Raw genomic sequence first — 27,139 nt, forward strand, 5'->3', positions numbered from 1 at the left:
TATCCCTGTACATCTACCTTAACATATTAATGCTCTAATCTCCATGCACTAAAAACTCTGCTTTAATATCGGATTTAACAAGGCATGAAAAGGTTTAGGGAAAAACAAAGGCCACAAGGAATTAATAGGCTGGATATTGACTTCTTTACGCAGAGTTTTTAGGGTAAAATGCACCTTCATAAAAGACAAAAACTCAGCAAGCCCTTGAGGGCCTTCAAATAAACACTGCTTGACATGTAATACCTAAATTTAAACCAAAACAACTTGAACATAAGAGAGTTCTAAGTTTTGAGGTGCAGTGCAAGCAAACAAAACCAAACCTGCACATTATTAGAGGCCCAGCTATGTTTATCGGAATAACCAAGGTGTTCTAACAGCCTCTGAGGACATCCCAGAGAATCTAGCTCTGAAGTTGCAGTAGTGACAGAAAACTGTTCTACCTCTTCCCAAAAAAATAAGATAACTTTGTTTACCTGAAAGCAGCATAATCAGGGCACTGAGTGAACTTCTTTCTGGATGATCAAATCTACTTTTTTTCCCAGAGAAAGAAAGTATTTAGTCATTTGTGGTGTGGCACTTTTCCAAATTATAATTCAGTAGCTTACTCTGCTCCTTCTCAGGCTCACCTAGAGATGCTTGATTTAGCTCAAAGACAAGGCCTTATATTGCACAGCTGTGGGATCAAATTATGTTTGACACATTAGTGGGAATTCCGGATTTGCTCGATGTGAAACTGCATGACAAAGACAATTCACAATCTTTTAGGCTTCTTTTCTGTCATCAACAGCAGTTTGCTAATGTTTCCTGTTGAGTCAGATCCTCCCAGCTTTCATAATGGGACATTCGAATGAAGGGGAGGGAAGCAGAATGATTTCCACTGACATAACGGCCATTTTAGGGAAAAAGAAAAACACCAGCTGGGGTTAACAGAATATAAAACCCATCAAACTTCTCTGCCTTCTGATCCTGTAAACCTGATGCTGTGTTCACTGTAAACTGAGAAGCTACAAGGTTGTAATCGGGGCAGATTCATTAGGGACCATAACCTTAGATCCCAGCTCAGAGGTCGGCCACGGCTGCAGGAGGGATGTGGAAGATGGAGACACGTTCAGCAGCCAGAGCCCAGCAGCAGTACAGGAGCACTGGCCCCTGAGCACTCATTGTCTACAGAGCTGTGCTTTCTGCCAGCGAGGGAAACAAGCTTGCTCTAACATCTGAGAATAGGAATGCCTCTCTGAACCTCTCAGCTCAAAGAGCCTGACACAAGAGTGGAGCTGTATATCTTTCTGAGTGTATAATGATGCTCTGTACCCAGGCCTGTTTCCAGCCATAGCGGTCCTTGCAACACTGTGTCTTTGATGGCAGCAGCGACAGGTGGAAAGGTTAGAGCCTGCCCACCCACAGTCAGTAGTGGATCCAGAAAGGATCCAGACTTTGTACTGCCTGTTGCTGGATCTGTCCAGAAGCATCATCTGGATGTGTTAGGGAGAATAATCTGCTCACTTTATGCCTGCACTCAGCCTATAAGCTCAAAGCTCTAGCTCTCAAACATCTTCAGTAAATACTGATTTTTCAAGCACCAAAAATTGGTCGAAGATCTAGTATTAGATAGCATCTAATTTGGAAAAAAACCCCAACACCTGAGATCTATTTGACCTCAGTTTTACCTAACTCAAGCCCAAAGAGCAAAGTTCTGCAAAACCAGAATGAAGTTTTTGCTGGAGAAAGATTACCTCTAAACTTTCCCTTTCCAAAACCACAAAATGTCAAGTAATGCCAAACAAGCAATCATACTGAAGTCACCTGTATCGAAATACAACCTGTCCTGAGATCAACTTCTGATGTGGTCTAGTACAGGTGTGGTACCAACTGATGAACTCTAACATGTCCCCCATGTGTAAGTATCTCCCACATCTATCTGTATGCAAACTTCTAAACTTAAGATCAGAGGAAGAAAAATACTTAATTTTCATTCTTTTTGATCAGAGACTGCAGATGCTTTGGGTCAGGTTGACTTGCTGTGCAATGGGTGGACAGTACCTTGATCCAATGGAACCCAAATCTCTTAGTGTCTCTATACATGTTTGTAACACAAGTGAGTATTAATATTACTGTAAAAATGTAGAATGTAAAAATGTGCAAATGGAGTCTTTCTGAATTACTTAGCTTTTCAGAAACAGATAAGAATACCATTAGTATATGTTTTGCTACGTTTGAAAGCATGCAATTAGACATGTATCTTACAAACATAAACAAACACTCCCATCCAACCTCCATGTTTCTAAAAAAACCCAGGTTTGTTTAGACAAGGGGTTGATAATCCAGTTTGAACACAGGTATCTGAATGCTGTGACAGCTTCTTCATAATGCTCAGCTTATGGTACATTAAACTTTAAAGCAAGATAAACTCCTGCTTTCATTTTATCAAACATCTACCCAGACAGCAAAAAGAAAGACACAAAGCAATGTTTGCAGCTACAGCCAAGCATGGGATATCCAACTCAGCATATGTTTGAAATGAAAATGAACAATATGTTGCATAGACATACTACTGTATTTTTCAATAGAGAATATCACTGGGATTTGTAAATGTTAACCTCATCCCTCCCTTAAGTGTTTGTTTTATTTCATGCCTGAAAAAAAACCCTGAGATTCACAGAGATTAGGCAAATAGAGACAGCAGTGCTTGCAACTGAGAAAGAAAGTGCACTTAAAAGAAACTGCTCTCATGATCAGTTTGGGTAGAAAGAAATCACAGCGGGTGGGAGGGACATGGACAAGAGATTTTTTTAAGATTGCTAAGTGTTGTGCCACTGGTATGACTGAACTTTAGGTATTTAGCCATATTATGCCTTTTTGTGGTCAATAAAGCAGTAATTTAGTTGCCTATCACAATAGCAGTGATACAGCAACAGCCATCGAAGAATCCGTGATATGAAGTCTGCAAGAAGAGACTTTGACCTACTGAGAACAAGTAGAATGGGGAGGGTAGCAGACGACTAAGTCCTTCAGGAATGGGGGATAGCAAACAGGTGTGAGCAGCCTCTTAAATTAACAGATTACCAAAAAACCAACCTCAGGTTTGTTCTTCCTGTTTCATGTCTGAAGAGACTATGTACCCAAAAGCTATTCAGTTATTTCTACTCCCAACATTAGATCAACTACCTTAAAAAGCCTCTCCTTATAGCTGACTTAAGGTCATGTGGAAGACAAACACAGAGATTATACTTGCTTCCACTGACTTAAAATTGACACGCTGCACCACAAGCATCACCCTCATATTACACTGATGACAACATATGAGGAATCAGAGATGTGCTATTAAAGAATTTTTTATAAAGAGTTATTGATGATCTTCATTGTACCATAAATAACAGCCAAAAAAATCATCAAACCATTCAAGTTTCTTCCTAAGAACTCTATCTTCCCCAGAAGTTTATTTTTATGCCGCTATAGCCTCTCCTCCCTTTCCCAATCAACCCATTCTTCATATGACCTCACCATACCCAAAAATGTGAAGAGATTGGTCTTATCACAGCTTAGCAAGATACCACCTGCCAGCTGAACTGTGACAAATCACAGCTGGCCTTACAATACACACGCACTAACAGTGACTGAGGCCGAGCTGATGGACAGCAGCTCAAGGCTGTCATTTAAACCACTGAGTACCCCCACCCACAAAAATCATGCAAAGGAAATAGCTCAATAGCATGACAGCTGCCATCACCATGTTCCTATTCCAGTGTGCATTAGATCTTTTGATTCTCTCCTCTACCTGCAACTGCCTTCTTTTGAGCCTTACTAAGCCTTTTACAGCCAACAAGGTGGACAAACTGCCTGTTCTTTGTACTCACACAAGAGTTGACACAACATGACCCTGATCTATTATAAGGTACCACCATAACAAAATTTACAACAGCAAACATTCGTTCCTCCCTTCCCCCATGACTGCCCCTCTGAAAAGGTACAATCCTGGTAGATAAAGCAAGAAAAAGAATAATTCAGGAGTTATTAAATAATGAGAAAAAGGCTTAGAATGAAAACATAAACATCAAAAGAACTTTAAGAGTTATTACTTTATTATCACTCCTGCCATACACAACACTCATGTTTTCTGACTCCTAGAAGAGACAGATAATCAGGTATGCAACATGGCTGTAATAAAAACATTCTCTAGCACTAAGAACCTGCATTTCTATTGGCAACCGTTTTACTGTTTCAATGATTCCTTGAACCCAAGGTTTCAGCCATGAATAAAGCAATCTGTGAGCATGCATTGAGCTTTACTCATTTGTTTAAACAGGCATGCAGTAAAAAAACTAAACAAAATAGACTCAAAATGAATAAGTTGACAAGTCTGAAGAACAACCACCACACTAGCAGATGTGCTTCAAGACATTAGCTTACAGGTTAAGTCACCGCATTTTACTGAGATAAATGACTCTGAATAACTTAGCCATCAGGCAAATCTACCAATAGCCCACAGATGTTGCCCAGCATATTTCATTGCAGGTTTAAGCTTCTCATTGGAATAGTGACCTGTAGACACCTGTATTTAATAAGCTGCTTAAAAATCAACCTGAATCTGTAGATCAACAAGACTGGGCAGTAATAACCATTGGCAGGGAAGAGTATAAAACACTTCCCCCATATAAAACTTCAGCTTCCTTTTCTTGATGCTTTCACAGAACTCACCTTCAATCAGCAAAGGAGGCACACTGAATGGAGTGTCTCTGCTGTTAGACAATTTCCCACCTCACTGCTAAATTGAACTTTTTGAAACTTAAATGATAGGCACTCTGTTCAGCAGTGACTGACCATACCCATAAGCCTGCCTTAACTCTGCAATTAGAGCCAGTTTTGTTAATGGCAAGACTGAATGTGCACTAAAACACCATGTTATAACTTCAAGGGAAGGAACTGCCTTCCCTAAATGGAACCAGAAAATGAGGCCCTGGACAAGCATACACCAGAAGGTACCCAACATTTACAAGGAGCACTTCTGTGTCTTCACAGATCTCTGCACATTTGGACATGTACTTCGTGGAAGTATCAGGCTCTTTCAGATAACTCACAGGTGGTCAGATCTCACCACCTGATCTGCTGCTTTTCTGAACTCTGGATGTGCCTCTGTCCTCCCTCTCATCCCCTTAAGCTCACAGAGATGCACAGGTTGGCAGCTAAACAGCATGGTCTTACTTAAGGATCTAGAGCTGTCATTCTTTTCCCAGTAAAATTCAAAGGAAGTAGGACTTGAACATTTGTGATGATTTGGGGAGATCTTGTTAAGAAATCAGGGCCACCCACCTACTTGATATAGCAATGCACGTCAGATATGAGTTTGACTCTTTTTAGTCTCTCTAGACCCTCCCTGGACACAGAAAGAAATTGATGCTCAACAGGGTGAATGACAAAATACATGCAGAAGTGATCTGTCATTTACATTGCTACAACGATTGTGCTAAACTCATGGTGCCATGACTATTCTCTTCTACATTAGCTTTGGGGTTTTGTCACATGTTCTTTTTCTACAACCATACCTGAGTGTTTCTTGAACACTCATACAATTGAGAAAAAAAAACATTCTTTGACTGGAAAGCAGGATTTGAGGATGTATACAAGTAAAAACAGTCAGAAAAGTACTCCCAGTTCCGTTAATTTAATTTCTGAAATAAATTGTTGGGACAGGGTATGTTTTCTCATTTCAGCACAGCTCACTGCAATGCCTACTGTGCTAACCATTAGGGCTGCTGTTATTCTGATTTGTATCCACTAGTCAGTGTGGAAAGAACAAGAGAGGAAATTCAAGCAGCAGTTAAAGTGTCTGTACACTTCAGCCAAGAAACATGGCAAGTGTGCTGCATAGTACAGAGAAGAAGTCCAACGAAAACTTGGTTTCTTTTTAACCAATGTTCCTGCTGCCCACAGAAATTAATAAGAAACCAACAGATAAGTTGGGGTTTTTTTCATTTTGAAGACAATTTTTGTTAGCAGTTTGTTGGTAAAGCACTTACAAGACAATACTGCAAGGGGAGAATTCCCTAAAAGCATCATGAGTTTTGTTAGTATTAAGTACAACCTTTGCATCCAAACCAACTCCCCCACCATTTCCCTCCCAAGCAATTATCTTCCAGTTTCCCCACATGAATAAAAGACTTTGTAGATGTTGGCGGAGCTTCAGCAGGCTTTGTGTCTGATGTGCAGCCCATACCACTGTTATCACTTACCAATACAGCAGGACCAGGAAGACCACCAGCAAAGCCAGGGTGACTCTTGTACTATTCATTTCTACAGAGGCAAATGCCAGGAGATCTACAGGCTCCATTTTCCTCCACTACAGCTCCAGCCTTGAGTGCTGAGTGCAGGGGAAAGCCTCGGCAAGAGCTGATAAAGCCTTCCACTGCTATATGAATGACATCTGCAACAAAACAGGAACCGAGAGAGCAAAAACATGTCAAGTACAAACTGCAAACCTTTCCTCTTCTCATCGACTGCACACACTGACACAGAACTCGAAGGTTCCCTGAATGGTAGAATGTAGCAATTTCCCCCCTCCCACTGTTGTTGACTGTCATGACAATAAATATTTACATACCCACCCCTTGAGACATCAGTGCTGCTGAATAGGTTTTTAGACATCGAGTATGGGAAACTGGGGAATATGTGGGGAAAAAAAAGAGGGGAAGAGAGCCTGACTATGTTACAGATCATGGAAGAAAAATATTAAGACACTTTCAGGGGTGCCCTGACATACAAACAGTGGCATTCTCTGAAATACCAAAAATAGAGCATTTTTGCAACATAAAAGTTCATTAGCACTTAATTTACAAGCTGGTTATATCTTGAAAGAAAGGAACAAAGTAAACTTTAAATTATCACACTAAAAGGAGGAATTAGAGGAAAACTCTATGAGAGAAGACCACCAACCTGTTACACACCAAAGTAACCAAATTCCATAATCAAAAAAATCTTCAGGATAACAACAGCAGCAGCTTTCAAGTAAATGCCCTTGCCTATGACAAAAACTCCCTGAACTGTCCAGTATTCTTTGTTACTTATGAAACTATAAATATTCATATATGTACTGCAGACTTCCCACTCATTATAAACAACCTATCTGAAAGTTAAGAAAATCAATGCTATGCAAAAACTAGGTTTGTGAATTATATGGTAACCTTGAGAAACAGAAATTCTGTAAAATCTGATTCTTATAACACACCAGATGAAGAGTGGTTTCTTCTATTACAACCCCAAGACAATAGCTTAGATTTAATGTGCAAGGCTTCTCCAATATCACTGTATTACATTTCCTGCATTTATCAGAGAAGTTAATAATATAGGTATCAAAAAAAGCAAAGTCTCTAACACAATGGAGTTTAATTTTAAGAAGATTTGGCTCTACTCTAACTGAATCATTGCTATTTTGGTTCTCCTGTGCTTCACTGCTGCATTAATTCCCTTCCAGCCTCAGATCCTCGCAGAATAAGTAAAAGGTGTTAACCAGCTCATCAGCTCCACAGAATAGCAACATAGTTCACAGAAAACCTTGCTTGTATTAACAACTCTATTGCTATTCTGGGTCAATAACAGCTCTGCTGGTTTGCTGCTGCTGGCAACTTATCTGAGAACAACTACAACAAGAATCAAGACCAGTGACACAAGCAATTAATCAGTGGGCAGAAGCCAACCCCAACCAGCAACTGATTTTGTGGGACTTCTTTAAAAAAAAAATAAAATTAAAAATCAAATATCCATATGCATTAAAGTATCTTCAAAAAACTAAACTAATCACAAGTGTAGAAGGTAAGAAATAATATTCTGATTTCACTGTACTTTTATTTACTTGGCTTTTGAGTTAAAAGACATATTTTTCTGTATATAGAGTTCAGATGCTCTCCTATTAAAGTTGACTGCATAACTCCTATCAGCACACGCAGGTCAAGTACACACCTCACTTGTTTTTTAAGAAGCATTGCAGTCTTTTGCCAGTCACACTGGGAAATAGGAGGGATGAATAGTTCTCAAATGCATGGATTATGAAAGAAAATAGGCTCTCACATCAGCATACAATTTGTAAGACAACACATAATCAAGCTTTTCTTTTCATCCTTTTCTGGTTTTGATGTTGGTGTTTGTTTTATTTTTTAAGCCTCATCACCTGTTACTTGCTGAAGGATTTTAACTCAGCACCTCCAGCCATTAGGAAGGGTGGCACAACAGCATCGACTCCAAAACCTACCCGGAGCACTCCTCATCACAGACCCACACACTCATAGTTATCATCTCAGAGTTAAGGATCTCAGCTCTGTGAAGAGCCACATAAATCCACATGATGCTTTGCAGGGTGGGGGAAAAGGAGTCAGGGATGCAGACAGACCGCAAACAGGCTACTTATCAATCCCGAGTCTCTCTTTAGAGGTCCTTTACATGAGAAATGTCATCCTAATTAACCAGTTAACAGATATTTTTCACCAACCTCCCTTCCTTTTGTTGAGCCACACTGGTCAAAAATATTCTCCCTAGAGAACTAGGGAGACAAAGTTCTCACCAACCACATGCTGGAGGAAGCCAGAGGCAAGCAGAAGTGGAAGAAAGCCTTTTCCTCTAAGACTGCTATGAGTCAGCAGCACTGTCTGCATTTGCCTCCACCAGGCTTCACTCCAGATTGCATCTACCAAGCTTTGCAGCTCCTTGACACGGTGCCATCCAAGCTCTTCTTTCCTGCAGCAAGTAAATTCCATAGATCACCGCCTTGCTCATCACAAACAAAACGTTATCTACAAGAAGACATCCATCACATCCCTCCTTCCCCGGCACTGCCTTGGAGCTCCCCAGCAAATGGCAGACGTACAAGACAGAAGCAATTCAATTCTGAACAGGCAGAGCTTCAGCCTGCACAGATGTTGGCAGCAGTAAGTATTAAACAGGGAAGTACGTAACAGCATTTGAAGTCTGAGGAACTGAATTGTTCCTCAAATGTAAAAGAAAAAAAAAGCCTGGCACCCAGACAATCCAGGTTTTACAGGAAGCTTTCATGTCTTAAAGCCCTGTCTGACTGCAATAGTATTTTCTGTAAATGCTCTTCCAAAACCAATGCATTTTAACTTCCAAATGAATACAACTGTGGCTATGAACCTCAGCAATGCTTGACATACACTGGTATCATTCCGACATGAAATACAGAGCTTATTAAAAAGCAGGATCATAGACCTTCTCAGTAAACTTAAATCACATTAAGGATTATGACTTGTCTTCAAAGCATATCAAATGGAAAGTGTAGTCTTATCTATTTTAGAAGCTAATGACTTCACCAGCTAGACTAACCATGCACTCCTGCTAATGACCAATTTCAACTCCTCTCGTGCTATTCTACCTTGTATGTTTTAGGTCTATGATAATCTAATTAAGGCTGAGCCACACCAACTTTATCATACGTGAAGGAAGCCCAGGGTCTACATAAATTTGTAGCACAGATCAACTACATTCTGGTATAGCAACAAAATACTGCAGATCAAAATACCATAAAATGGCTTAAAAAATAATTAATCAGACTAGTTTATGTATGAGCTTTAACAAAGCCCATGTACAAAAATTTGTAAGTATGTATGATAATAATTTATCTTAAAGACAAAAACCTTTCCAAAGCCAAAATGAATTCTTAATATCTTGAAGGTAGACCAGTCAAAAAGATCAAAGACACATTTCACATGGATTTTTTTTAAAATTTAAAACAACCCTAATATCCAAAGTACAGGGAATATTAATCTATTGGAATAGAGGGATTTATAATGGCCATCTGTGACTTAATTATTACTATCCCTGTTCAAGGATTGATTAGGTAGATTAATCAGATGATTTTGTACTCCTGCATGACAAACTATGATAAACTACCCAACAGACAGACCACCAAGGCACCAGAGTCTACTAATAAAGATCTTGCTCTACATTCAAAACAGATGGGAGCACCAAAAGGACACCATGAGCACATGGAAGATTCTTGAACCACCTTGAATAAAACCACTCCAATAAACTGGATCTCAGAAGGCAAACACAATAACTGTAAAACCACGCTGAGGAGGCCACTTTCATGACACTTCCAACTGAGAAACTGAAAGACACACTTCTACACTTAAATTGTTTTGCCAAGTCAGAACCTGGTTATATTAACCTAAATGCTTCTCAGGAAACAGGCACCCAGCTTAAAATTCTAGGAAAGCTAAAATATTATGCAAACTTGTACTTCACTAACAAATTTAATCTTAGCTGACTAAAAGTTTTGGTACTTCAAACTCAGTCAATATCTCAGGGGCTAAAAACCTCGTTATGCTAACTAAATGTAGTGCCACTGTACTAAGTCCCCTCTAAAAGCAACAAGCTGTGAGATATCCTAGTTATTTCAAAGAACTCCACTTAGAAATAGCACAGGTTTTGTGGTCAAAAGGAATGATAGTTTCTTCCTCTTGCTGTGAGAGTTCAGAATGAGTTTCTAAAATAAAGTTACCTTTGCTAATAGTGACATTAAGATCTTGCATCCCCTGTGAAATTCCAGAGAAAGCAAAAATTACTGTAACATCTGCTGCCCGTCGCCAGGCATTTCTAAGCAAATTGACTTTATTAAATAATCAGTAACTTGTTTATATTTCTATAGCTGGCTTTAGAAACATTGATTGATTCAAGCAATCCTATAATTTCATTGTCCTATAAACTTGACTGGAGATAAGTAAGGATTTATGTTGATGGATCAATAGCTCCACATTGACAGCAAAAGCCAAAGAACCCTGCCTAGGCTAGTCTTGTAGTTGCAGAGAGACATATAAATCACAGAATATGCTGAGTTGGAAGGGACCCACAGGGATCATCGAGTCCAACTCTCAGCCCTGCACAGGACCATCCCCAAGAGTCACACCATGTGCCTGAGAGTATCATCCAAAGGCTTCTTGGAACTCCATCAGGCCTGATGGCATGACATGTCCCTCGGAAGCCTGTTCCAGTTCCCAACCACCCTCTGGGTGAAGAACCTTTTTCTAATATCCAACCTAAACCTCCCCTGACACAACTTCAGGCCATTTCCTCAGGTCCTGTCACTGGTCACCACTGCCCCTCCTCTTCCCCTCACAAGGAGGTTGTATACTGCAATGAGGTCTCCCCTTGTCTCCTCTTCTCCAGGCTGAACAGACCAAGTGACCTCAGCTGCTCTTCATATGGCTTCTCCTCAAGGCCCTTCACCATTTTTTTTGCCCTCCTTTGGACGCTCTCTAATAGTTTAGTATCTTTTTTTTATTGTGGTGACCAAAACTGCACATAATATTCAAGGTGAGGTTGCTTTTGTAACAATACCATGGTAAGAACTGGTAATTTAGAATTTCTTTTGTGAAGTTCAGGTTTTAAACACCATGAGAAATACCTTACCTTCTTTATTTGATTGAAAAGCTACTCTAGATAACCAATTCCAGGCTTGAATTCTCCAAACTGCATATCAGTGCTGGATCACAGGTCAAAAGAACTGTGAAAAACTTACAGAAGTACCTTGTTCTATAACTTAATTAAATAAACTGTGCATATTGACTTCTCTGTCATCCATTAGCTGGGGAGATTGACACCAAAACGTATAAAGCCCAGTCCTTTCCTGCTGGTTTTCCCCAATTAATAGAAATATTTTGAGAGCTCAATGTGCTATCTCTAGCTACTACATTCTCCACCTTACCTCTCCAGCTTACAGTTCAATAATTTTACTGTGAAATCTTTTCAATACCATACAAAGATTGAGAAAGATTAGAGAATGACTACATGCAGCCTCCTTAAAATCAGGGCAGGCACCTCAGAGGCAATTAGCCATAGCAACCAGCACCACGTGGAGCACTGCAATGGCTCCTGAACTGCCAGCTGGAGAAACTCGGGACATCGCATCCTTCTAGGTGCCCTGACAGGAGAAGGGGAGTTGAAGAACAAATAGAAAGGACAACAGGGAGAAGAGCAGCAAAGAACAGGTAGATCTGACCGTCCTGTGGCAGGAAGACAGCCACAGCTGTCCAACCTGCATTGTGCCTGTGAAAAGGACAAGCCAAAAGCTGGATGAACATGCTGCTCAGTGACTCTTTCAAAAGCAGCTGATTGCTGATGCTGACTATCAACAGCCTGGGCTGTCAGGGCCAGAAGGGGGGTGGAATGAGATCTGAGGGCAACCCCCACATGGACCATCCCTCACCAAGGGGTGAAGGCTCACCAGGCTGAACACTGGAGGCAGGTAACAAGGTCCATTGGCACAGCAAAGAGTGAACCAGGACCAGGGCCCACACAGGGATTCAAGTCAGCCACTGAGCACCCAGACCCAAACTTCAGTGGGGTCCTGGGCCCATGGGAACAACATGCCAGTGGGGAGTCTCAGGTGAGATCAGTCAAGACAATTAACATTAATTGGTACCTTCAGTGCCCTGACAAGCTCAGTACTAAGGTAAAAAGATAATGAGAGGCACATGGGAGTAGGGTAATTGAAACAGCAAATTCCCTAATACAATGCATTTATCAATACCCTGTCAAAATCCAAAATGACAAAAGGGTAAGGCACCAAAACTCTCAAAAATCATGAACCTCAGAGAAGGTAAAGAAGTATTCTTCACCTGGGATCCACCACTGTTTTTTCAAATACCATATGATCCCAGCAGAAACCCCACAGATTTGAATGGAGAATGTCCCCACAGGTTATGGCCTTCAGCCTGACAAGAATGGTAGAATTGTGTTCCACCTGGGAACTGTGGGCAGTATCAGTTCTTCCTTCATGCATTATCTCTAATGGTCAAAAATCATAGGGTTTGGAGGCCTCTTTGTTTTGGGGCCCTCTGAGATGAATAAGATAGAAAAAAAAGAAAGAGAAAATGATTGTACAATGTATTAGATGATACAAACATGCCAAAACCAGAAGAGGTACAACATATCAGGTACCACCACCACCTAGTCTCTGCACAAAAGAGGCAGTAAACTGGAACAAAGGAAAAAGAAAGGTCACGATCAAGCAAGTTAGACTAATACTATTGCCACAGCAATGGTTCTCATACCTCAAGAAGCCCAGAGGCTATTAGTTTACATCCAGATGTAGAAAGGCAACCTGACTGCAAAGAAACTCAACCTGGCAGCTCAAATTAGTCAAAAAACAGCCCCAGTTCTTCAGCAATTCTTTAGTGGCATCCACAGAGCCACTCTTTTAGGATGCAGAAACATCCCTTTACAGGACACGGGAAGCTCTCGTGGAGAACACCAGCTACAGGGTTTGGTAGTGCTGCTCTGACTCTTGTACATGGCCAGGGGAAGTTGTTGCCCTGTTGCCTCTCTTGCCTTTGAAAATGTTCCCCATGATAAGCATTTAAAAACAACAATAGCTGCACTGTGAACAATCATGACAAATGTTTCCAGAAGGTAGTAAGAACACAAATATATGGGGCACTGGAACACACAAAGCAGGAGGACCTACAGCACCTTCAGACTACAGAGCAAATGAAGGGACAATATAAAGTACATTGAAAAGCCTTATTTTGACTCACGCCCCTATCAAGTGGGTATTCGCTGCCTAAATGTATGCATCACATGATGAATAATTCTTGGTAGATCATGCCAAGTTTTCCCAAAGGCCTTCTTACCCATATGAAAGGGATCACAGACAACTAACATGCAAATTGCAGCCCCCTTATATGCAGCAGAAGAGCACATGCAACATACGGGTGGCTTTACTTTAGTTCAGCCTTTTGTACTTTCTCATTCATTGGGTTTTTTTGCTGCAGTCCTTTCTGCTGACCACTTGTACACTAATTCACCGAATCAGAAATCCCTTCAGCTCTCTCATTCTCAGCAGATATGTTGTAACACAGACATGCATAACTGATGAGGGGACAGAAAAAAAGAAAAAGTGAAAACAAAACTTACACAATCGCAAAACCAGGAATTTCCAAATTTCAGGTTATTTCTGCAAGTCTTGGTTTAGTTGAGGTTTTTGCTAAAGCACTGGTTGTCCATTTGTGCAATTGTGACAAATACAGTTTTACAGGGGCAAAGATGGTCAAGCTCAAAGCAAGGAAAAAAATGCTCCAAAGCTATGAAACTCAAAGGATCAGGGCTAAAACACTAATTAAACTATTTTAATTGCTCAATTTAAAAAATGCATGTTTCTCCTGCAGTCTCATGAATATGAGAGTAAATTTGTGATTTCTCAATGCTTGAGGTTAGCAACACTTGCAAAAAGGCATGAACCCAATAAGCTGACCTGCTAGCCACGGGAGGAGAGGTTAAGTGGAAGAGTAAATAACCTGACGTATGAGTTGAAACAGCAAGAAAAACTTTGTCTCAACAAGATTTCAACCCTGCTGACACTCCTTCTAACTTGCTCTCTCAAACTCTAGTGCAGTTGGGATCTGAGCCTAAGGTTCACAGAGTCCAGCCTCCTACCTTCTGATGCCTTCTACCGAGTGGCAGATAAACCCAGCCTTATACTGTGGCTGAGCTAGTGTGAAAAGGAAATATGTATCCTTCCCAGTGTATGGGGAGCTTTCTCCTTAAGAGCCCCTGCACTGGCTGCGGCAGTTCAGACTAACTAGAAATGCCAGCAACTACCCAGATGCATGACAGAGGAGGTGGGACTACTTCAGACAGCCCAGGGACAGTGGGATGTTATGATGAACTGTAATTCAATTACCTTATATTCATAAGCAAAGTGACACATGAATGCGAGATGCCAGATGGAGTAAGCTGACTGAAAGCGGACAAGATGGGTTTCAGATGGGACCTACATTTATGCAAGACTAGAAGCCAAAGGCAGAGAAACAGCAGAAAAACTGCACAGGACAAAAGCCTCACCATACATTCAATAAAACACAGTTTCTTTCAGTCATCTTTACCTTGGCTTCCTTTGGCCAAGTCTGTAAAGCAGTGAGGCATCACACAAGGGATGCAGGCGTTCAGAGGGACCCCTACAGATGCATGCCAAGTATTTAAAGGTGTAGCAAGGATTGGCGTTTTTGTAAGTCTGGTGCAGGGAGATGCACTCTGTTCTTGTGTGATGCACTCAGCTCTCTGAATAGAGAGCACCAAGTCCAAGGGTAAAATATTGTTTTTCTCTTAGTATATGTAGCTCCAATTAACCTTATTGGAGCATTGTGGGTACACTGAGAAGATTACACTCCTTAATGTGCAGTTACAACTGTACTGTAAATGCAACATGACATGCTTTCTATTATGGTTCAAGACCACTATGCTCTTCAAGACTGTTATAAACCTCAGAAAACAGGGGTTTATAATGGAAATGCTGAAACACTCAACTCTAAAAGCCCTGGCAGAGAGGAAATATAGTTATAAATTCAGCTTCTCTTTTCCAGCATATACATTGGCAAGTTATGAATAATAGGTATTTCTACAGTTACAACAGACAGATGTACACACCGCTTAGGATAACCTTTGCTGTAAAAGTGGAGGATGGAAAGAGCTCAAAGTGGAAAGAGCAACCTTTCATCTTGTCTCTTACAGAGTTACTGCAATTGCAATAATGACATAAAACCAGCAACTGAAATTTAGTAGCCTGTGCACCAGGGTTGGATTCTGAGTGCACCTTTTTAAAAAGGGTGGGTTATGTTTCTACGGTCAGCGAGATAAAGGCACGAGGCCCCCCAAGCCCCCTCAGCCTCCTTTGTTTTTTAAAAAGAAATTGGCTATTTGGATACTGTTCAGATGACATTGCAAAGTAACCTGCTATCCAGTCATAAATGGATATTCTCTCTATATTCTCTTCTACATGTAATCTGGTTCCTAGCTTCTTAACACTACCAAGAAGCAACATTTCAACCAGCAATTACTGGACTTGCTAATGTAAAAAGACCCCGCTCTGTTTGGCAAGAGAAAGATGGGCAGGCAACTGTACTATGGCTGGGGCTGAGGCATTTGGGAATTTCTTCAGATATTAATAGCAATGGCAGAGGTGGGTCAATATAATCCCATTAGCCATATCACGCTGTTTGATTTCTGGTATGTATGAGGAAATGAAAACAAAACCAACACAATTGCCATTTGGGAAGCATGCTGACGGGTAAACAGGAAAATCCATGCCTGTTTTAAACATTGCAGCCTGACTGGCCGATGGGGAAAGGTAGAGTAGGGAGGTCCATGTGTTTTGCTGGCACAGCCTTCACCACTAGAAGGGAGGGAGAAGAGGCACCCACCACCTGTTGTTGCTGCCTGCGTGATGCTTGTTGCCACCACGACCATCCTCCTCCTCCAGCCCCTGCCCTGTCTCAGGGTTTTCAGTGGTTTCATGCCTCTCTGGAGACAGTCTTGCAGAGGTTCTCATACCCTGGCTTAAGTTGCCATAGGTACTGACGGTGTACTGAGAAACATTCAAAGTTCAGCAAGGCTGCATGCCAGGTATGATCCCTGTTCTTTATATTAGTGCTGTTCACATTTGAGAAAGTTTCTTGAACATGTAGGGAATGCTTTCAGATTCAGATGCCTCCATAAGTTAGTTTCTATTGCAAACATACTAGCAGTGCCACTAATACTGTAAACAGCAAGAACATCAAATACACCATAGGTCTACGAGGTATATGAAAAACTCCCTGTGGAAAGCAGTCATGGGTCCTCCCCATTACAGCTGTTGGGATTTTTAAGGTAATGGACTAGTTGGTAGAAAGTTTAGCGCTTCTTACCAACACCTCTACCATTAGCTATAGCATCCTCGTTTTAGATCGGAGGGCACTGTGTTTAACATTTCTGCATGCCTGATTCATGGAGGGCACCGGCTCAGTAGCTTTCTGCTTTCTGCCTTTCCGTACGACAGCACTCCTGGTGCCCAGGATGCACAAACCCAACACACTCAAAAGCCATACCTCCACATTGACCCAGAGCTGCCAAGCCTCTGAACAGGAAGCGAACTGCTTCATTGTCCAGACCTGTTCATTTCAGCATTTAGCAATATCTGCGGAGATCAACAGCAAAGCTACTTTACTGCCATTAAAATGCAATTCCCAGCAGAACTAACTGCCTTTCACATCTTCTCCTGTGTGAGACCTTTTACTAGGACTAACTCCTGTCTTCACTTTCACCATTTTTGTTTAAATAGGGTCTTGCCTTAACTAAAAACTCCCATTCTGCTCCCACAGTTTCCAGCCTGCCCACTGCTTGCTCTTTCACCCCAGAAGCAGTAGCTGAAAACCAGTGACCCTGACCATAAGTAATGCAAATTACTGTTTTGCAAAAATCTGCAGTCTTCAGAATAATCAGTAAATTATTTGTAGGAAAGGACCATTAGGGTATAACTGTGTCATTGAACCAAGCTGCTATGCATGTGGGATCTCGTGTGCATTCAGCCATGGCAGGTGTGCAGAGCATCCTTTTGCAAGGTATTTCCCAAAACTCTCTGGCAAATTTACACTCAGGTGTAAGGACTAACAGCAAGGCTAGAATAGTTTCCCAAGCACCTGCTTGCCAGAGGATCACAGCCAAAATGTTCAGGAGTGTTTTACCTGGCCCATGAAGCACACAAAGCCATTTCTCCTCCTTGTGCTATGTTGACCACCGCTCTGTTTTATTAAGCGGCAGGATGAATTGGTAGCATTTCCAAGGATTTTCACTGTAGTGATCTGAACAGCCTGAGACTTTCAGTTGCCTCCAGTTTAGCAAACAGCAGATACACTGGAAGAAGGAAATGTACACCGGCAGAGACGATTGCAGCCATTTATGCAAATTTGTATTTGGCTAATTCTCTCTACTAAGACCTAGAAAGTCAACTTAAGAGGAGAAAAAAAAATACTTAAAAAGCAAGCTTAAATTCAGCAAAAACCTGGATGTTATTCACCAGAGAAAGATTTCCAGTTCCTATAGGGAGTGGGATTTCCACCCCCACTTTTTCTGTGATTGAATGATTAATTTATCCGACTAACCTTTGTCTAAAGGAGCCAACAGCCACACTTCTGCATGGCTGCAGGGAAGAATGACATCTCCACACAGCCGGTCCCACGTGCTGTCAGTTCTGCCAGCCAACCCAAGCCCCGATGACTTCGCCCAACAAATGTGCCACGGGAACGACATGGCAACACCTCACAGCCAAAAGCACGGCACGAGGAGGACTGGAGGGGACAACAGGATTTACACCACCGCTCCTCCACCTATTCCACGGCAAGTACTAGGAGATCCTTACCTTCACAGGTCTCCCATGCCTCCTCCAGCGGTTCCTGGTTGGGCTGCCAGCAGGGAGCTGCCCTGCAACAGCCCGAGGGGAGCGGTGGGGCGCGGAGTCAGCGCTGCCTCCCACGGGACAGACAGGTACTTGGACAGGGGCCAGGCAGGGCCGAAGAACTACAACTCCCAGGAGGCCCCGCGCCTCTCCGCCCTGCTCCCCCTCGGCTGCCCCCGACACGCCCTCTGGGGGTTGTAGTTCCAGTGCCGCCCCGCTCGCGCTCCCACTGACACGCTCTTGCTGGGAAGGGAGGCTTTGCGTGGCCGCAAAGGAAACTAATACTCTGAAACCTTTTAAATATTTTTTTTAAAGCTATATATATGTATGTGTGTGTTATATATATATATGTGTGTGTGTGTGTGCATTAAAAGAAAAAGCAAAACTCAGCAAATATTTTTTCCTACAGTAAGGGAAAAATGGGAAGTTACTGTACTTCCAATTCTCTTTTTGCTTCTGGTGGGGGTTTGCTTTGCTGTGAAGGGAGAGGGGAAAAAGTGAGGGGAAAAAAGCTCATAAGCAAGTATTGCCAAACAACTTTGCAAAATCAGATGGGAAAAACTTAAATGTTCCCATACACTAATTAGTTAATGACTGGCCTCAAGCTGACAAACGTGCTGATACTTAGCTGTATCCTCCACTGAAGTGAACACAATTGAATCTCATACTCCAGTTGTTCCAGAAACTCAAGGCCTCTAGAAATTATAAGCACAGCTTAGTAATGGTGAGATTTTAAAAGTAATTAAGGGCTTATCCACATTGGGAGTTGCTGCAGAGTACCTCCACTTGCAGAATTCCCCTTCCCTGTGCTGGACATATATTTCACACTAACAGTGTTTTATTCCGAATTAGTTTGCCTCATTCAGGCTTTCAGTTCAAAAGCTACCTTCGCCCAAATTGACAGACTTACGCAAGGTAAGCCTAAACTGCACATTCTGGTTTTACCTTGTGTTTGAGCCTTTATTTAGGCATCTGTTCCCAAAAGCTGGGCATTTCTTTGGAAAACTAGATATGAAGTTTCTCACACAGTCACTGCTGTCCTGAATTTGGGAGATCAATAGGAACACTAAATACCACAAGACTGACAAAAAACCCCTTTGGGAGCATAGCCCTATTTGCCTAACTGGGAATGTTTGTTTTTCTAATGTGGAGAGGAAGGCTGTGCAAAGGAGAGAAAGCCATCCTTTCAGAGTAAAATCTGCTCTTAGTAATTAGCCCTTGTGGGTAGCAAGTATTAACAATACTTCACAGAGAACATAAAATTCATAATCTGTCCAGAGTATAGCCAAAGCTTTAAAGTTTTGCCCAATTTTTATTAATTGCATATGCATTAAAATGTCAACAATGTTAATGTGCAACGAGCCAGAGAAGTTCTTCCAAGACCACTAGGTATTAAGCCCATGGATACACCAACAGGCCCTCTTTACTTGGGGTGAAGAGGAGGAGGAGAACGAAAGGAGGTCCTAGATAATAGGAAATAATAATACATGAATGATGCAGGAGGTTTTAGTGTGGAGACAGGTGGTACCCATAAAGCTTCTACACAGCACCACACCACAGCCGTCTGTGCAGTTGCATGACAATGCAAGAAGACTTCCCAGATGAGGAGGACGTGACACAGAGGCAGACACGGAGTCCTGCCAGAACTGCAGAGGAACCACTGCTCTGTGGCTTCTAGCTCTGAGACACAGCCCAGCTCTTCACGGGACTGAAGGGAAGCTGCAGGACTCCTGCGCCCAAGTCAATCCATTGACTGGCTTCTGGACTCCATTTGGCCCAGGGAAGGGTTTAGCTGCTTTGCAGAGCACTACAGCTCATCTTGTACTTCTAGAACAAGCACATGAACAGCATACTTAAGCCATAACCCGGATAAGCCTTCCAGGATAATTGAGATTCTACGGTATGTGACTTTTTAAAGTAAGTTTTCATAGACTTGCTAGAAAAATGTGAGTTTTGACCTACCACTTTTCATTCCAAGACTTCTGAATAATCTATTTTAATGCAGGTTTGGAAAAGAAAAAGAAGATGGAGGGGGGAAAGAGTATGTTCCTTTGACTTCAGTTCAAGTCCAAGTGATAGAAGATCTATTAATCACCAGCATGCAATTTATATCGGAACATCAGAACGCCTGTATTTAAGCTGACACACAGAAGAGCTGGAATGGATTGCTTCCCAAGATCTTGTGGCATTAAGAGTGGAGTTATGCTTGCTTTCTTTTTTTGTTTTGAACTTTTGTTTTGAACTCTTCTTTCGTTTTGACCGAGACAATATCTCTTACTGAAAAGGAGATGTAAGAGAACTGCTTTTGTGATTATTACTTATTCCAACAGGTATTTTGCTAGTTCCTGACTTGCATAACTACATACACCATGAATAAGTCTATTGAAACTGCTAAGGTCTGTCTAATGTTTTCATCTTCCTATTTCCCAGAACAAAAATGGTCTCAGTCATCTATTATTTGCAAGAATTCACAGATAATATCAGAATAAAGAGGAAGTGTGGATAATATAGCACAAGACCCTCCTATTGTTTTGCTGGAGTAGGGAAATCCACTGGAGACTAAACTTTCTGTAAACATTGGTCTGATGCTGGCTGCCCTCCTTCCCTCCCTGGGGGCCGGATGACGTGGGGAACCTCAGCCCACCCCATTCACCTGACTGCCTGTAACTCAGAGCTGAAAGAGTTGCCATATGTAACAGCCACAGCAGGATGAACATGCCTCTTTTCCCACATGGAAAAGAGAAGCAAAATCCAGGCGCAGATGATTTCCCAATAGCAGAAGGTAGGACAAGAGGAAAAAACATTTAAAGCCAATGGTGCCAGAGCTAAAAAATCCCACTGCCTTTCACAGGGGAGCTGCGACCAGCCTGCAACTACTTGTGCAGAGAAGAGTGAGTCAAGTTTGCAACGCCATGCAGGCTCATACATAGCAAAAGCTTTCCATATTGCTTCCATATTTTGAAAAAGCCAGAGCTTTCCTCAGCACATTCTCTTAAACACCTAGTAGGCAAGGGAAAAATGGAGGCAGAGACAAAACAATAACCTTGCAAACTGTTGAGCAGCAAAGCAGAGGTGTTTTCCCTGAACACCTTTCATAGCTGCACCCTGCTTTCCTGGGCACTTGCTGAGGCAGGAGCTGATGCTGCCATCTCACTCTGTCCCCAGCATTATCCCAGTCTGCCATGAAGCCTCAGTGGATTTGCAGGGTATTTCCACTGGGGTTTGACTGACCACAGGTGAGCAGCGATCAGAGGGTAAATACCCAGTGTGCACAATACTTCATTTGTAACTTTGACAACATGTTAGAGGCTAAAGTAGAGGGAAGTTCATGGGAGAGCAGTTCCTTGTCCTAGGATCCAAGAGTAAGGGTTGTTGTCCCTCCTGTCCCTGGGGAAGGCTCTGCTCTTCTCACCCTTGCCACTTGTGGCAGATGAAATGAAGACATGGATGGAATCTGGGCCGAGGGGGAGGACAGGAGGGGCTGGATCCCGGCGGGCAAACGGCAGAGGCTCCACATTGTTCTTGCCAGCAGATGGAGCAGGGCTGGCATGGGAAGAGTGTGCTGTAGGAGTGGGAGGCCCTCCTGCCTCCATCCCTGCCTGCCACTGCCCTAGGAGGAGCTTCTTCTACCATAGATGGGTCTCCCCTTTCCTGCAGGAGGTCTTTCTCATTCCCCCTCCTGGCCAGCTGATCCATTCCAAAGGTGATGAAGGCAAACTTCTTCCAGGGCTGCCTCCCTGCACTGATGCCTGCAGAAAGCTGAATCCAGCAATAAGGGCTGATGAATATAAAAGCATCTATCCCTGCTTCTCCACTGGTGTGTGCATGTCCATGCGCTCATGTCCACAGACACTCACCCTTTTGTTCTCTAGCTGTGGACTACCTTGAGCAGACAGAGACCTTCCACATACCTGTGACCACCCTCCATTTGTCCTAAACTGGTTCAGTATCATTGTCTCTAGCTGTCAGACGGGTTATTTTCCTCTCTTATTTCTGTTTCTGCTGAGTTTAAGCCAGGATCAACATGAAAGATGGATATGTTCATGTCAGGTCAGCAAATTAAACCTAGTGAGCTAAGAATAACCAGATTTCAAAGGTGAAAAAACAGAGATGGGGTGGAAATGGAGAAGAAGTACTATTTTGCTGCTTAGCCCTAGACACAGGGATGAAAAAAAAAATGTAACCCTCCCCCTCACAACCTCTTGCCTTACAGCCCTTTAACTCCTCCATGGGTAACAGGCCTCCTCATGGTGAACCTGTTCATGGAATGAGGCAGTCCAGGGCACGAGAAGGGACAAGGAGGCTCTGATACCTCCTGGGTGGGCAGCGATCAGTGGGCATTATACTCAGCCAGCTGTAGTGCTACTACTGTGGGCACCATTCAATGCAAATGAAAAGATAAGGATAAAACTGTACAGAATAAATACTGTCTGGTTTGCAGAGGGAGACATTTGCAGGTAACTCCAATATTTATGCCACATTCTTCCTGCTTTTGCCTTTTGGTTTTCATTATTCTGCTTTTCGGAGTCAATTCATTCTACTTCCTCAAAGGAGTTGGAATATTTTCTTCTTTTTTTCTTCTTTATTTTTTTTTGGTATTTTTAAAAAGCAGCTCTTTTGTTTATGTCATATGTACAATCTTCACCATCATTAAGTAAGACATCACCTGGTGTTGTGCCCACAGGGACAAATACAAGCTTTATAAATGGAAAAGTACATCAGTGTCTTATTTGCTTTATAGTAGACTACACATTTGAAGCCAAAAGGTAGTTGTGTAGTCCTGTTATGTTCCAAAACTGCCATTCTGCTGTCATTTATTTTAGTCTGTTGCAAAATAAAATAGAGATGATTGAAAATACTAAAGCTCATACCTGAGAAAGGACAGCAAGAAATCAGCACAGATTGTATTCTTTCTTACATTTATTTTAGGGGCAGAAAGGGACCCTGCTGCAGAAAATGCCTTTGACATAGATGTTTGAATGATCTGCTACATAGACAATAAAGAATAACATTTTATAAGCTTTTTATGGGGTATTAAAAATCCAAAGTGGCCAAGTTTTCTAATGGAAAAAGCAAACTACTTTAGGAGTTGAACAGAGGCACCATCTGCATCGGAGCAACCCCAGACTAATTGACTGTGAGTGTGCTTGTCTGTGTGTGTGTGTATACACGTGTGTGTGTGTGTTTCGGAGAGACATTCTTTACTTCAGTTCCATTATAATTCCTTTAAATATTTATTACTGGAATGTAAATTCTGCTGAAAACTGAAGTCTTTGCTTTGGAAAAAACAGACCATCACCTACCACGGGTGTTGTCGCTCAGTGAAATAGCCAAGTCCCTTTTGGAGAAACAAAAGGATTCGGTTATATAAACAAGTCAGTGCATTGAATTATAAGAGTGGGGGGAAAAAAGAACAAAAACCTGCTGACTTCTGGTTGAACTACTCCTTGGCTATGTGTGAGCTGAAGTTCTGCAGATCTAGCAAGAAGTAGGAGCAATATTAAAATGAATTGGTTACAAATAGTGGAAATAGTCCAGCAAGCACATTTACAATGTGCAGCCCTAAGTATGGCTTTGTTTTCAGATTGGTTTGTCTTTATTTTGAATGTAAAACATTAATAAGCTTCTTAAGGAGAATGGGGATGGGAGAAAACATTGGCTGATCACCTTAAAGCCCAGGAAAATAAAAAAAGTTCTCAAGTTGCTGGATGAAATAACAAACTAGAGTGGGTTTATACTTCTTACATTGCTATGAAAGCTTTACTTCTTGATCATTTCCAGACACCAGAAAGTTATTAAAATCCACAAAGGGAAAAGAAATTCTACATTTATATGAGCTTTAAAACTTATTTTGGGACTTCAGCTTGTTACCAGTGTAAGGGAGAGTAAACCTGTAATGTGAAAAAGCTAGTCAGAAAGAGTAACCAAGGACCAGTCTAGCACTACAAACACTTGGGAAGGGATTTATCAAATAATTTCTGGGGTTACACTTTATTCTGGAGGGTCAAAACTGGAACAGACTGGTGTGGATAGTACCAGCGCTTAGGCTCAGATATTTGTATCACTTTAAACCTTACTGTCATTTCAAGGATATAAATAGGCTTGGAAAAATCAGATTATTGGGAGGATTAAATTGGAATCAGTGTCAGTAATAATCTATTCCTTTGTGGTGACACCAACTGAAAGAGGGAAAGTTTGGGGGAGGGGAGTAATGCTACACTGCCTATGGGTTGTGTGGGAATGGGGAATACAAATGAGGGGAAGGAAGGTTAAACAGCACAGCTCTCATGTGGCTGGTAGGCAGGGTAAGCACAAGGACAGAGAAATCCTCCTTAGAAACAGCATTGGCCAAAGACCCTGTCTCACCAAAAGCTAGTTACAGTGATGGAGTGTCAAAATACACTAGTCATTCTAGTTTATCAAATTAATACAGTCTGTCTGTGTTCTGTGCTTCCCCACTTCCAGCCCCACCACCCAGCATGCCCAAAGACCCACAAAATCACGGAGGAGTTTTTACCTTATTTCCTTTTTTATTTTTTTTTTTTAAATCACATTGCCTGAATCTTTTCCCTACAATGTCACTCCTATTATCTCCTAACCGGGCTGGAGAAAACAGGCAGCACGTACCGGACATTCCTGTCTCTGGGGACTCTGGAGTATGCCAGGCAGAGGAACATAGTGTGGTCTCCAAGCACCAGCTCCTCCATCTCCATCTCAGTTCACGGCACAGCCAGCCCTCACTCAGCCATCCACAACTGCAATCCATGCAGGTGTTGCCTACATAAGAGCTAAGCAAGAAGCAGCTGGTCCAGGCTCTTTAACATTGTCACAAATACATTTCTACAAGTACAATCAAATTTATTCCTCTCTTTTGGATCCAAAATGATTTTGATAGTGGTGACTTTAATTTGGTGATAAATTGCCTGCTGAATTTTCTTTCATTCTGAAACATGAGAGACCAGAGTACAGAAGGTACCTTATGTTGTTGAGCAAACAAAGCATATTTAGACTTGTTTTCCACCTAGCCTTTTGCAAGAAAGTTAAAGATTAGGTTTTCAGTCAGGAGCTCTGTAAGTGAGATCCTGCTTCCCTGATAAGCCATTTTCTACTTAGTGCTTGCCCCAGGTTCACCCACCACCGGCTTGTTTAATGGGGCAGGAGATCCCTCTAAGATCATCTAAGAACCCTCTAAGAACCATCATCTGTATCTGTCCAAGGGAGATTTGTCATTGGCAGCTGCTGGTTTTCTGGATGTGCCATAAGACCTACCCTTTTTGTCAGTTTTTCCTTAATGAGAAGAATGACGAGATAGCAATATGTGCCTACAGCCTAGAAAACCAACTGTATGCTGGGCTGCATCAAAAGCAATGTGGCCAGCAGGTCAAAGGAGGTGATTCTGCCCATCTTCTCTGCTCTGGTGAGAGCCCACCTGGAAGGCTACATCCAGCTCTGGGGTCCCCAACACAGGAAGGACATTGACCTGTTGGAGCAGGTTCAGAGGAAGACCGTGAAGACAATTAGAGGTCTGGAGCACCTCACCTGTGAGGAAAAGATGAGAATTGGGGTTGTTCAACTGGAGAAGGCCCCTGGGAGACGTAATAGTGGCCTTCAAGTACCTGATGGGGGCTTATAAGAATGATGGGGACAGACTTTTTAGTAGCGACAGTAGCAACAGGACAAGGGGCAATGGTTTTAAACTAAAGGAGCGTAGATTCAGACTTGACACACACAGAAAATTTTTTACGATGAAGGTGGTGAAACACTGGCACAGGTTGCCCGGAGAGGTGACAAAGGCCTCATCCATGGAAACATTCAAGGTCAGGTTGGATAAGGCTCTGAGTGACCTGATCTAGATGTCTGTGGCAGGGTGGTTGAACTAGATAACGTTTAAAGGTCCCTTCCAACACAAACCTTTCCATGATTCTATGGGAAAGAAGGGTCTCTCACTGGATAGGAGTCTTTCATCCTTCCACTGACCAGCTGAGTGGATGATGCTGGGATATTGATGTTAGTGCAACTCAGGGCTTTGAGCATGTTTCAACAAATACACCTGACTATAAGCAAGGTAGTGGTGAGAAAAAAAGGAATGCAATGTTTCTCAGAATAAATAACACTTCTAATAACTACCTCACTTATACTGCCCAGTGACATGAGCAAAAGTGACAGGGTAAGGAATTCCCAGCACTGTCGTCAGGTGCTTTCTCAGAAGTTTACTTTCACTCTGTAATGAATGAATTACTTGGGTTTTTTACTGTTTAAGAAGCAAAGGTTGATATTTGGATTTGTGCATTTATAGCTTTGTCTCTTCAGAGGCTGCCTCACAAAAGCTTGTGGTTCTTTTCACATTTCCCACTGGAATTTTTTTTCCTAAATACATATTTAAATTTCTTCCTCTATTTCTTTAAATGCAAAATGCAAGCCTCTGCATCTACAAAAAAGCTCAAGCGCTTTTCTTTTCTTTCTGTCTTTCAGCTCTGCTTCTGCTTTCCATTTATACTTCTGCTCAGTTAATTACTCCCTTATAATTATTTCCCTCTTTATTTACGTGGGCATGTATTTTCCCTGGGAAGCTGCTGCCTGGTCCTTGGGAGTCAGTGTAACCTGACTCCAGCTCTGCTTGTTCTCTGCAAATCTACTGGCGTTATGGAGCAGCCCTCAGCAGTCAAGGGATAGGATCGTTGGCTTGCTGGTCACTGGCTGCTGGGTGCCCACTCCCTGTTTGCCTAGTGCACCACAGCATCTGGCAATGAGCTGTCATCCCTACAGAGCCTGGCCTCAGGTGGGCTGTGAGGTCAGAAACCTGTGTGGGAGCAAAGCAAGGGGGGCACGAGCAACTTGGGAGGGTGAGGAAAGTGAGGGTATCCCAGCATTGCAGGTTCCATCCCTTCATCTCCCTTGACCATTGATCTTCTGCTGGGGAAGCCAAGCCGGCAG

At 42.2% G+C, this 27,139-nt stretch overlaps 1 protein-coding gene across 3 annotated transcripts in view; it reads right to left on the reverse strand.

The window, feature by feature from the left end:
• TBXAS1 (thromboxane A synthase 1) overlaps window positions 1-25,583 on the reverse strand; it is a 248,880-nt gene extending 223,297 nt beyond the window's left edge. The window contains exons 1-3 of one of the 3 annotated variants that reach the window (XM_027680496.1): window positions 18,170-18,283; window positions 17,496-17,664; window positions 6,228-6,418 (exon numbers count right to left, since the gene is read on the reverse strand). In XM_027680496.1, the coding sequence (XP_027536297.1) occupies window positions 6,228-6,325 (98 nt within the window). In that variant the 5' untranslated portion in view covers window positions 6,326-6,418; window positions 17,496-17,664; window positions 18,170-18,283. Of the gene's footprint in view, window positions 1-6,227; window positions 6,419-17,495; window positions 17,665-18,169; window positions 18,284-25,531 lie in introns of those variants that run through there. The other 2 variants (XM_027680497.1, XM_027680495.1) reach the window with 2 other exon arrangements.
• Between the last annotated feature and the right edge of the window lie 1,556 nt (window positions 25,584-27,139).

This window comes from Neopelma chrysocephalum, unplaced genomic scaffold, assembly GCF_003984885.1.
Source record: "Neopelma chrysocephalum unplaced genomic scaffold, ASM398488v2 Primary Assembly neopelma1_59, whole genome shotgun sequence".
In the NCBI taxonomy this organism is placed as follows: domain Eukaryota; kingdom Metazoa; phylum Chordata; class Aves; order Passeriformes; family Pipridae; genus Neopelma; species Neopelma chrysocephalum.